This window comes from Dermacentor andersoni, chromosome 11 (genome assembly GCF_023375885.2).
Source record: "Dermacentor andersoni chromosome 11, qqDerAnde1_hic_scaffold, whole genome shotgun sequence".
NCBI classification, from domain to species: Eukaryota; Metazoa; Arthropoda; class Arachnida; order Ixodida; family Ixodidae; genus Dermacentor; species Dermacentor andersoni.
Window position 1 is genome coordinate 104602507 of NC_092824.1, and position 12777 is coordinate 104615283.

Consider the following 12777-nt stretch of genomic DNA (forward strand, 5'->3'; position numbering starts at 1 on the left):
TGCAATTCTGCTTTCGCAGAGGTGTACGTGTGTTGTGACGTCATGAAGCACGAGGTAGTCACGTGGTACAAGGACGCCGCGACATTTTGGCACTCGCTGCAGCTTGCCCGGTGGTTCGCTATGCTTCTACTTATGGTGGATGCAGCCCCATAGCAGGTGACTGAGCGAGCTCAAAGCTTGGCGATCGGTTTCTCTTTGCAGCCAAAGGTTTATTTCCTCAGTTATCGGAGGTTCTTCATATAACTGTCTTTTAGAAACTGTCGCAGAATATTGCAGTGCAGTGAGGATCGAATGCAATGGTGAATGCACTGGACTCTCCATGATGTGGAACCACGCTCGTTCGCGGGAATAGTGGGAGAAGACGGAGTGGCTTACGCACTGCAATCGGGTTAACGTAAAACGCGGTACCAGATTTCTGCACGCCGAGCAAGCTTTATGAAAGTTATGTAACGCTTCCAGCCTTTTATGGGCGAGCGGTCAGTAATTGTATTATTGACGTTCACGTACAAATCTGATATAAATATTTCCATTTCACTCAAAACTAAAACAACTGGCATAGAGGCTGTTTCACGTAACCAGAGCGAAACCTTAAAACTGTGCAAATACCACGTAGATGGACCGAACCCAATGTAATGTTTGCAGTCGCTTGGAGATACTGAGATTATATATCGCATTCCACCTAATTACATAATTAGTACTTGTAATATAAGGAACTTCTCAGTTAATTTATCATAATGAGATGGAAGTGTTCATTGGGAAACTTGCAGAGCAACAGGAGAGGCTCCTGTTCCGAGCCTCTCATTGCGAGCCACTGTGTGTTTTCCCGAGGGTGAAAGAAGCCCGTGAATGCACGCAAAATTGCCGCGCGAGTTGCCGCTCGAGGCACTTTGCACATAGCAGCACGCATTTGCGCCGTCATGCGATAAGAGCCGCACGCCCAGATACCTGCACCAGATATAACGCCCTGTCGCGGGCCAGTCTCGCTACAGCCGACCTTGTTCATCCATCGCCAGCTTGAGAGCATAACAATGACAGTGCGCAATCGCCCCGTCACGTGGTATTTTTTCATTAATCGCGGGCTTTCTTCGGAACGCGGAAGAGAGCACCACGTGAGATATATCGTGTTGGAGACAATTCATTGGGAGGTTTCTCCAGGTGCTCTATAACTTTGTGTATCACACTTGGCAGTACTTAAAAAATTGATCAATTAAATATAATTATTCCGTCAGTTAAGAGGTACTTTTTTTGCGACCAAGTCCGGATCAAGTTTCCGGATTTCGATTGGCTCCCTTCTTCAACCTTCGAAAAGAAGCCAATTGTGACGGAAAAATTCGATTCCCATCAGGCTCGATCGCGATCGAAGCGCCCCATGTGACACGGGTATTAGAAGCTAGCGCTTGTTCATTATTCGCATCATTCTTGCATAACTGCGAAATGCAACAGCCAAACCGCTTACAGGAATATACTGACGGTAATTTTTCTACGAACTATGAAATTCTGGTTTCGACGAGGTATACATGTGTTGTGACGTCATGACCTGCGAGGTAGTCACGTGGGACAAAGACGTTGCTGTGGCACTCGCAGCAGCTTGCTCAGTGGTTCGCTATGCTTCTTCTTATGGTGGACGCAGCCCCATAGCGGGTGACCGAGCGAGCTCGAAACATGGTGATCGGTTTCGCTTCGCAGCCAAAGCTTTATTTCCTCAGTTATCGGAGGTTCTTCATATAACTGCCTTTTAGCAACTGTGGCAGAATTTTGCAGTGCAGTGATGATCGAATGGTAAATGCACTGCACTATGATATGATTATCAGCTTAGTGGGCGAGCACCGGGCAACGGAAAGGCGTGTTTAATTCGACTGCGTTGCAAGGCAAACTGCAAGGAAATGTGGTCGAGTAATCTAGAAATGTTTCTTGCGTAACGGAAACCAGCGGTAACTCGCGAATGATTGAAGTAGACAGGCACATTGATACCGCGATTGCCTGTACGATCTCTGGGCCGGCATTCTCCGTTGTTCGCTTTTGGAGGTTTCAGTCGCTTTCGGTAGATTTCAGCGCTACCATAGCCCTCCACGCGAGTGTTCGCTTACCGAACGCGTTCCTCGCACTGTGCCAAGATGGTGAGTGCTTTGCACTGTGCCAGGAACGCTGTCCCCCATTCGCTCCCACGCGTATTGTGCTTTAGTCACTCGAAACATCCCGAAAGTAATTGTCTCCTCGAAAGTGAACTGCCGACAATGCCGTCGCTGCAGGGGGACAGCCCTATGCCACTAGTGTTGTTCTTAGTTCGCTCGATGGCCCGCTGTTAAGCTCCATGGATCTGGTGTGAGTGAGTGTGAGCATTGCTGCCGTCCACTCGCAGTCACCCGCCCGTGCTACTCACTGCCTGTGCGGTTCCGCTGCACAGTACGAGGTCGCCGGTGCGATTGCCCGGCAGCGGTGGCCGAATATCAGTGGGGGCCAAATGTTAGAATGCGCGTGTACTTAGCTTTCAGGGTTAGGAAAGATTCCCCAGGTTGTCAACATTAGTAGCCCTACGCCGCACCGTGAATACAGAATCAGTCAATCAACTACTCACGATTAGAAAAACCGCGCCGAGCAGCACGGCCTTAATCTTCACATCCAAGTCCAAGGGGAAGGTGACCGCGAACTGTCCGGCGTCGGTGCAGTACTCGCTGGTCAATCCGGACCAGACCTTCGTCATCGCGCCAATCTTTGTGACGCCGTCCATAGTTAGGATGTCAAAGACCACGTCCTGGGCACAGATGGACGATGTGCACAGCGGTCCTTTGATCATCAGGACAACGTTCTTCTCGCTGTCCAGCACCGAGAAGTTCGGGTTTAGGATGGTGCACTCCATACGAAGGTGGCCCATCGCGGCACCGGAAGCCTCGTGCACGTCCAGTACCTGCGCGCAGTAATAATAATAATAATAATAATAATAATAATAATAATAATAATAATAATAATAATAGTGAAAAACAAAGTGTTGGCTGACGCCGAGATGCAGGTGTCCCTCATCCGTACCAAAATAAACCCGTTAAAGCTGTGAAACGCAATACTGAGGGATTGTACGCAGGCTGAGAGTATGTCGGGACAGTTGAGGTTGACTTACGAGCCGTTGAGAAAGAATGTCAAGTGTGACAAAGTTCGGGCCTCATACCAATGAGCTTGCTATTAAGGACAGTAAAAGACACGCATTCATTTTTTTTTTCGAACTGCCCTATTTTTCGGACGTCTTCGCGACCCCTAGGCAGTCCGAAAAATCGCACGTTGACTGTGCAACTAACCAAGAGGATGCGTCAAATGGTCCATGGGGCGAAAGAGCGGTGGAAGGAGGACAAGAAGAGAAAGGAACTACGCATTGAGGAATGAACGGGAAAGGAAGCGTGCCGCCACTTCTTGTAAGGAGCTTGAGCTCAAAAAAGTGTTGGCTGATGCCGAGATGGCAGGTGTCCCTTATACAAACCAAAATAAACTCGTTAAAGGAGTGAAACGCAACACTGAGGCATTGATGCGCAGGCTGAGAGTATGTCAGGACAGTTGAGGTTGACTTACGAGCTGTTGAAAGAGAATGTCAATTGTGACAAAGTTTGGGCCTGTTAACACTGACCTTGCTATCAGTTGATACAAACAGCTCATATTCGAAAATATTTGCTTCTGCGTGCATCTCCGGATTACTTGTATTTGAGAATGCTCAATTCGATTTGCACTTGGTTTTACCTTTGCTCTTTCGAATACATTTTATTCACTGTGCATTTTACTAACTCTGTCCATCTGTTTTCTTTTCGAATAAAATAAAAGCTACTTCTTGTTAATCAAACTTGATTAAGTCGTTTTTATTTTTCAGCATGCTTACTGGAGAATGATAGCACCGGGCGAGATGATGTCAACCCGTCTTCACATAAAACGAATTTCTGTATCACTCAGGGAATTTTGCAATAGGCACTCAGGGAAAACCTGCAAAACTCAGGGAAATTGGAAATGTCATCTTGGTAGACACCGTGATAACACTACTAATAATAATAAAAATGAATTTTATTAACGTGCCCAGGATAAACCGGGTGCTCGAGGTAATGGCCCGCGTGACAAATGGTATAACAATCATAACAAAATCCCCCGTGGGAGATTTCGAATAATCCACTTCAAAAGCAAGAATTAAGCTGAGGGAGATATGTACTAGAAATCGAAAACACTTATTCAACTAATGAACGAAGGCTGACTTATTGGGCTCTTAATTACTTTACGGTATATATGGCAATTTAAGGATTGTAGCCCGTGACATTGCAAGACACACCCACTTAAAGTAAACCTCCAGGATGACGTCACTTTCGAGATATTTCCCTGAGATTGGGACGAAATACTTGGACGTTCCAGTTAGTTTTGGGCTTCAATGCGTAAGAGGGGCGTTTTGTTAAAAATGCAAGTGCAACAAGAGTGCATTTCTACGGCAAATTCGATGCAGCATGCGTCGAAACCGGCCTCATTCTGGAAATTCGGTCCAAGTGGATACGCCTTGCAACCTCACCGACTACAATTCGTAAACTACAATATGTGTCAAACTAATTAAGAAGATAACTAGTGCCTTTTTTAAAATTAGCTGACTATATCTTTTGATTTCTCGTGCAAATGATGTCCGCGTCGGAATAATTCACCTCAAGCAATGTACTACACAGCAGGCGATTTCTCAGATTCCGGAAGGCGTTTAAAAGATGATTGCTCGCATCCGTATATATATATCAACAAACAGGAATAAAAAGTACACATTCTATACAATTGCTGCTTACAATATATATGATACATATTATAACACAACATAGAAAACTTAATAATCAGCTCTTCTGAAGTAAGTACACAGCATAACAACAAAGCATCATCATCATCAGCCTGGTTACACCCACTGCAGGGCAAAGGCCTCTCCCATACTTCTCCAACTACCCCGGTCATGTACTAATTGTGGCCATGTCGTCCCTGCAAACTTCTTAATCTGATCCGCCCACCTAAATTTCTTCCGCCCCCTGCCACGCTTCCCTTCCCTTGGAATCCATTCCGTAACCTTTAACGACCATCGATCATCCCTCCTCATTAGATTTCCTGCCCATGCCCATTTCTTTTTCTTGATTTCAACCAAGATATCATTAACTCGCGTTTGTTCTCTCACCCAATCTGCTCTTTTCTTATCCCTTAACGTTACACCCATCATTCTTCTTTCCATAGCTCGTTGCGTCGTCCTCAATTTAAGTAGAACCCTTTTCGTAAGCCTCCAGGTTTCTGCGCCGTACGTGACTACTGGTAAGACACAGCTGTTATACACTTTTCTCGTCAGGCAACCTACTGTTCATGATCTGAGAATGTCTGCCAAACGCACCCCAGCCCATTCTTATACATCTGATTATTTCAGTCTCATGATGCGGATCCGTGGTCACTATTTGCCTTAAGTAGCCTTGCCACTTCCAGTGCCGCGCTACCTATCGTAAACTGCTGTTCTCTACCGAGACTGTTAACGATTACTTTAGTTTCTTGCAGATTAATTTTTGACCCACCCTTCTGCCTTGCCTCTCCAAATCAGTGAGCATGCATTGCAATTGGTCGCCCGAATTACTAAGCAAGGCAATATCATCAGCGAATCGCAGGTTACTAAGGTATTCTCCATTAACTGTTATCCCCAATTCTTCCCAATTCAGGTCTCTGAATACCTCCTGTAAACACGCTGTGAATAGCATTGGAGAGATCGTATCTCCCTGCGCGACTCCTTTCTTTACTGGGATTTTGTTGCTTTCGTTATGGAGGACTACGGTGGCTGTGGAGCCGCTATAGTTATCCTTCAGTATCTTTACATACGGCTCGTCTACACCCTGATTTCGTAATGCCTCCATGACTGCTGAGGTTTCGACTGAATCAAACGCTTTCTCATAATCAATGGAAGCTATATATAACGGTTGGTTATTTTCCGCACATTTCTCTATCACCTGATTGATAGTGTGAATATGGTCTGTTGTTGAATAGCCTTTACGGAATCCTGCCTGGTCCTTTGGTTGACAGAAGTCTAAGGTGTTCCTGATTCTATTTGCGATTACCTTAGTAAATACTTTTTAGGCAACGGACAGTAAACAGATCGGTCCATAATTTTTCAAATCTTTGGCGTCCCCTTTCTTATGGATTAGGATTATGTTAGCGTTCTTCCAAGATTCCGGTACGCTCGAGGTCATGACGGATTGCCTATACAGGGTGGCCTGTTTTTCAAGAACAATCTGTCCACCATCCTTCAACAAATCTGCTGTTACCTGATCCTCCCCAGCTGCCTTCCCCCTTTGCATAGCTCCCAAGGCTTTCTTTACTTCTTTCGGCGTTACTTGTGGGATCTCAAATTTCTCTAGACTATTCTCTCTTCCATTATCGTCGTGGGTGCCACTGGTACTGTATAAATCTCTATAGAACTCCTCTGCCACTATCTCATCTATATTAGTAATGATATTGCCGGCTTTGTCTCTTAACGCATACATCTGATTCTTGCCAATGCCTAGTTTCTTCTTCACTGCTTTTTGGCTTCCTCCGTTCCTGAGAGCACGTTCAATTCTATTCATATTATACTTCCTTATGTCAGCTGTCTTACGCTTGTTGATTAACTTCGAAAGTTCTGCCAGTTCTATTCTAGCTGTAGGGTTAGAGGCTTTCATACATTGGCGTAACTCGATATCTTTCGTCTCCTGCTCTACTAATAACTCTCCCCTGCTATTCCTAGTGCCCATGCCAGATTCCCCCACTGCCTTGTCTCCATCCTGCTTCTTGCCTACCTTTGCATTGAAGTCGCCCATCAGTATACTGTATTTTGTTTTGACTTTACCCATCGCCGATTCCACGTCTTCATAGAAGCTTTCCACTTCCTGGTCATCATGACTGGATGTAGGGGCGTAGACCTGTACGGCCTTCAATTTGTACCTCTTATTAGGTGTCACAACAAGACATGCTACCCTCTCGTTAATGCTATAGAATTCATGTATGTTACCACCTATAGTCTTATTAATCGAGAATCGGACTCCTAGTTCTCGTCTCTCCGCTAAGCCCCGGTAGAACAGGACGAGCCCGCTTTTTAGCACTGTATATGCTTCATTTGTCCTCCTAACTTCGCTGAGCTCTATTATATCCCATTTGCTACCTTCTATTTCTTCAAGTAGGACTGCTAGACTCGCCTCACTAGATAACGTTCTAGCGTTAAACGTTGCCAGGTTCAGATTCCAATGGCGGCCTGTCCGCAATAGCACATACAAAATAAAAGCATAGCACATACAAAGAAAAATTAGGTTTCTGGAAGTCTGGACACCAAGCACATGGTACCATTAATATGTAACAAGGCGCGCAGGTAGATACAAGCAAACAAGAACAAAGTGCACATGCCATGCAGCAGTGGTCCACCACAAAAATGCAATAACAACATTGTCATTTCTGGAAATAGGTCACGAGTTTAGTTCGAGTACTGCTTACAGTGTGGTAAATGCCAATTTCGTGCGAGTGTTCGTGGCTGGTCTGCACAACCCTGTCCGAGGGATTCTTTGTGGCGCCAGAAGCAGACACATGAAATGGTCTAGACACGTACCTTGGTTTTTTTTCCCCGCGAACTATTTATATCAGCCTCATGCAATATTTCTGAACAGTCAATGACACCATTTACAACCTTGAGTAAGAAATTGAAATCAGCCTTCGCGTGTCTTCAGTCCAGGTTTTCTAGTCTGAGCGAGGACTGACAACGAGGCTGTTCTTCACCGTCGACCTGCATGCAGCACCAATATCGATGTTTAGAGACAAATTTTCTCAGAGCTCTTGTCTACTCGATTTTCGTCAGACCGGCAAGTGCTGTTGCAGACGGCAGCGGCATATTCCAGCAGAGGTCGGCAGAAGGATGCATACAGCTTAAGCTAATTAATTTTAATCAATGAATTTTAATAGTTTGGCCAGGGTTCTGCAGGCCTGCATTTCTGAACTCCCTCAAGCTCCGACTTGCTGTGTCTAGGGTGCGGATGCCGCATTTGCGCTGGCCGCGCGTAGCGATACCTCTTGTGTGAGGTGAGAAGGTGAGCCTGGAATCAAAGGTGGTTCCAAGGTCAGTAACTTGGCACTCCCCAAAAGAGCGTGGCTTTTCCCTGGTCTTAAGGGAAACAGAACTAGTGGCTGACTCCTCAGAGGAATTTTGACGCCCCTGGGATTACTTATCGTGCAACTAAATATAAGTACAAGAGCGCTTTTGTATTTCATCGCCAACTAAATGCGGCTGCCGTGGCTGGGATCGAACCTGCGACCTCGCGCAACGCCATAGCCGCAAAGCTATTTCGCCAGGCAAATTATTGATTGGCCGTGCGACTATTCTAGCATGTCGCTTAACGCTACGGTGCTTTAGTGCGGCTTTCCGTCTGCAAGACCGGCGTCATTTGGCCGCTTGTCAAATTTGCAAGGTGTTTCATTTTCTTCAGTAATTAGCTTAACGTACCGTACCGTACGTTGAACCTACATTTATCTACTTTGTCCGCAAGCGGCTGTCGTGTCTAGTAGTAGCGTTTTCTTGCCTTCTCGTGTTGCCTTTTGCGTATCCCACATTCCCCTCATCTATGGGAGCTGCGACAGAAGAGTGCCAAGGGTGTTTGTTGACTCGCTTCACGAAATGGTCGTTTCTGCCTCTACTCTGCCTCCTCCCCATGCCTCTGCTCCCTACCTCCCCTCTACCATTCAATCCACCTCCCCTCTGGACTGTTGCACGGTAGTTCGACGGCTGAGCGGCGCAGTTTCTGCAATGCGCTTGCGGAGGGGGTCACGGACTGTTACACCCGTGAAGTGGGTAATGTTGTGGCGCCCTGGGAACCCCAGAAGGCATTGCGCGGACTCGATGAAAAAGTCCAAACGAGTTTCCGCAATTTGGAAAAAAAAAATGCATGCGCAAGCTCTACAACTGAACAACTCTAGCCTTACGGTACGAGGGACAATATACACGTGCCTGGAGGCAGCAAAAGCAGAGGCAGCAGTCGCAGCGAGCTGGCCGGAAAAGCCGCATCACTACGACTTTGCGGTAGTCGACCAGCGACATCAGGAAGGACCGGTCTGGGGTGTATTGGCGAAAGACGATGTCGCTGTGCTCTGCCGCCACGAAGACGAACTGGCTCATGCTGTTCTTCACGACGTACTTGTTCCCCATCTCCCACGGCAGGAAACCTGCGCGAGTTGAACACACGAAAGCAAGTGTGTAGACCACGTGCGACTCTGCCAACGTTCGCGCAGTCACCTGTCTTGCGAAAGTACTTACGATGCAGTCACTCACCAGTTGAAAGCGCGGAGGAAGAGGAGGCTACATTGAGGCGTGTACTTATCGTTTCCTGTTGTGAGGGAGGGGGGGGGGGGTCTTTCAACGGTTAATAAGTTACCCGCCGCGGTCGCTTAGCGACTACGGTGTTGGGCTGCTGAAGAGGAGGCCGCGGCATGGAATCCCAGCCACGGCTGTCGAATTTCGATGGGGGCGAAACGCCGGAACACCCGCGTACGTGAGCGTTAGATAACAAAACATGAAAGTGTCTTAACTCAAGAGATGAGGCGTTAGGCTGCTATTCACTGCCCCGATAATCTTGGTAGCCTGTGCCAACAAGCCAATCGCGATACCGACGATGAAAAAAGTTGCGAAAAAATAAAGACAGGGGTCTTTAAGCGTCGTTGTAACGTTATTTACTGGGAGTGAAATGCGAAAACACCCGCATACCTAGATTTAGGTGCACGTTAAAGAACCCCACCTGGTCCAAATTTCCAGAGTCCCCCACTACGGCGTGCCTCATAATCAGATCGTGTTTTTGACACGTAAAACACCATAATTTTTTTACGGTTATTTACCGGATCTTTATACATGCAGACATTTCCATATAGGACAAACGGGGCGTTGTGTGTGTAAGCACGTGCGCGAACACTGAAATAGGTCAGTAAGCAAGGAAGAGGTAGCCAGCTGTAATTGCACAGTGTTGAAAGTGGCATTAAGCAGCTTTGTTTTTTAGATTACGCCATACCGTCCGAGTATCATGATAAGCGCGCACGACTAATTTCTGACACCATCCATATCCAGAAGAGTGGTGATGCCTTGTATAAGCTTTCGTCGCAATTCCACTCCTTCCGAAGAAAATTTCGCTCAAAACCAGAGAGATTCCATTCTTGTTTTGCGTCTTCGCATGCTCGCTTCACGTGCTCTCGCGTTTTTCTTTCAAAGTGGTATACTGATATGTGGTGCTTAAAAAAAAAAAAAAAAGAACGCTTCGATGGTAGTGAGGGCTGTCATGTATGACACTTTCTCAAGCCCTGTAATTTTGCGCGGTTTCCGATTGTGTCTATGTATATATGTCTTCCGCCAATCTACCGCACCGGCGAGCGATACGTACTTTCCAGCAAGGCCACCTGCTTGTGGACAAGCAGATGGTCGACCTGGGCCAGGTATTCCAGACCCGCGGGGCAGTCCCGGTACTGCGGCACTTCCGGCGGCGCCAATCCCGGCGTCGGCATTTGAATGAAGGGTCCGCGACGCGCCTTCATCCGACCGCCAGCGACCGGCTTTCCCGCCATAGGCATTCGGGCCACAGGTCCGGCCACAGGTCCGGCCACAGGTCCGCCCACGGGTCCGGCCACGGGTCCGGCCACGGGTCCGGCCACGGGTCCGGCCATTGGTCCTGCCATGGGTCCGGCCATGGGTCCGGCCATGGGTCCGGCCGTAGGCACTCCGGCTGTCGGCGCGAACACCGTGGGCTGCCGCGTCTGCGCTCTTCCGGGTCCTGCTGCCGGTGCCGGAGCAGGTAGTGGTGCCAGCGGTGGTGCCGGCCGTGGAACCGACGGTGGTACCGGCGGTGGTGCCGGCCGTGGTACCGCCGGTTTTGCTGGCGGTGACGTCGGCCGCGATTCCTGCCGTGGTGCCCGTTTTGAGGCCTGCCGTGATGCCATCGCGGGTGTGACGCCTCCTTCCTTTTCGAGAAAGCGCGACAGCGGGTGAGAGCGCCTTGGCAGCTTCTTCGCAGACTCCTCAGTCGCGGTCTGCCTGCAACGTGAAAGCGCGCCGTGAGAAGACGACCTGGCAAAGCATTCTCGGTTCGTACCTATACCCTATACCGAGCGGTAATTTACTTTGGCCGTGAGAGCGTGTGACGCTGACCTTTGAAAGGGTGGAAGAAATTACCTCTCTTTAGTCGTTGTGAATAACTATATATTTATCGGGTTATTCCGTACGCCCTTTCGCTTCTTCCGCTATCGGTTCATTTAAAGGGACTAACGACCGATTATTAAGGACCCAGTTTTTTTTTATGGCCCAGTGAGACGCTCACCCCTGTTAGTATATAGAAACGTGGGGATATGTTGCAAGCAGAATTTTTCGATCTGAGCAGCCGCTAAAAAAAAAAAAAAAGAAAAGAGGTCGTCCTCCAGCGACGCTGAGGAAGTTGGAGCGATGCCGTTAGCCCGCTTTGCAAATTGTAAATGCCGCCCATCGTTCTGCTTTCAGAGGAGCGAGTGCAACTGTGGTTATCCACCTATATTTGGACTTTTTGATCACTTTTGAAAATACTGATCGGGTACAATAAGTTTGGGTTGTTGCTCAGACCTTTCTTGTACTGCGTTTTCCTAAAGTAAAGGCTTACGTCATGACTGGCTGACGGGCCCCCGACCGTCATAATTCTGTCGATAGCCGAGTGAAAACAATTCATAGAAGACGAAGGCGCAGTCAGTGCGATTTTTCTACCCACTACAAAAGGCTTATCTGCATATTACAAGTTAGGAAAAGAAATGCTCATACTAGAAAAACTGCTCTTCATTTCTATAGTAACATAAAGACCAGAAACTGCGTAAACTATAGATTACAAGGTTGCGTGATATGTCACTTATGCATCTTCATTTTCTTTTTTTTTTTGGCCGCCTAGGGCGCCAAAGGTCAGTTTTCGCGATTTTTGTAAAGAATTAAAAACATAAATTCACGTTTAAGGAGAACAACAGGGCTCGGTTTGGCCAATACGATAAGCAATCTTTCCATGAGCGGTGTCATCTCGTTTCATTTTGTGAGCGGTCGTCTGTCCCTCTGAAGGGCGCCTCACCAGGTCTGGCCGTCTTGTACCGATAAGCGCAGTGCGTTCGACACCCGCTAACTATCTTGTCTGCTAACTATTACATCCCGGCGCGTCGTAATGCACGAGGCTAAACACTGACACCGTATTAAGAGCACTCGTTGCGATATAAAGCACTAAAAGTTATTTTTTTCGTTTGCCGAGTTCGTAGAGTTGAGCTGCAAGGTAGGTAACGTCGTTCATTGTCTGTCTTCTGCCTCACAGTCGTTTGCAGAAGTGCCGAAAGTACGAGGGGCGCGCACAAACGCACCAAGTACGAGGGGGCAACACCCTGGCGCAGCGCTATGCAGTTCGTGGTGTAAGCCTCTGATTAATGACGGGATCAGTATGTTTCGTTCTTGCTTGATAAGTGATAATCTACAGAGATACTCGAGATGTTCGAACCTTTGCTCATGCACGCCGTATATCCCGGATATCAGCAGCCGCTGATCGAATGAACACACCTCGACTTTCGTTCGACCTTCATATTGGCGAAGGAGCCTTGCAGCTTCCGCAGAGCTGCAAAAGACCTGTCAAATGGAGTATACTCGTTGCCACCGACATACAGTGGCCCTTGCCGACAAGAAATTGGCTGAGACCCGCGGGCTCACCGTGACCGTTACGTCTTTTGGCTCCAATGTGCAACCGAGACTCAATGTCCGACGAGATTGAACAATTT

At 47.7% G+C, this 12777-nt stretch overlaps 2 protein-coding genes across 2 annotated transcripts in view; both read right to left on the reverse strand.

Annotated features, from left to right (window-relative positions):
- Positions 1 to 2894, reverse strand: part of LOC126539000 (phospholipid scramblase 3-like) — a 3545-nt gene extending 651 nt beyond the window's left edge. The window contains exon 1 of the mRNA XM_050185687.3: positions 2576 to 2894. Within this exon, the coding sequence (XP_050041644.1) occupies positions 2576 to 2872 (297 nt within the window). The 5' untranslated portion in view covers positions 2873 to 2894. The remainder of the gene's footprint in view (positions 1 to 2575) is intronic.
- Positions 2895 to 7705: 4811 nt separating this feature from the next.
- Positions 7706 to 12246, reverse strand: LOC126539001 (uncharacterized). The gene is made up of 3 exons (XM_055075128.1): positions 10398 to 12246; positions 8981 to 9195; positions 7706 to 7765 (listed from the first exon to the last, which is right to left on the reverse strand). Exons 1-3 carry the CDS (start codon positions 10948 to 10950, stop codon positions 7706 to 7708), a joined length of 828 nt encoding a protein of 275 aa, XP_054931103.1. The 5' UTR covers positions 10951 to 12246.
- Between the last annotated feature and the right edge of the window lie 531 nt (positions 12247 to 12777).

Excerpts from the sequence above, each read along its gene's own strand:
- LOC126539001 (XM_055075128.1), bottom strand. The coding sequence starts at position 10,950 with ATGGCATCACGGCAGGCCTCAAAACGGGCACCACGGCAGGAATCGCGG. Across the intron at positions 9,196-10,397 it reads GCAGGTGGCCTTGCTGGAAA|GTTTCCTGCCGTGGGAGATG; the intron begins GTACGTATCGCT and ends CAACTCGCGCAG. Across the intron at positions 7,766-8,980 it reads TCTGCTTTTGCTGCCTCCAG|GTCGACGGTGAAGAACAGCC; the intron begins GCACGTGTATAT and ends TGCTGCATGCAG.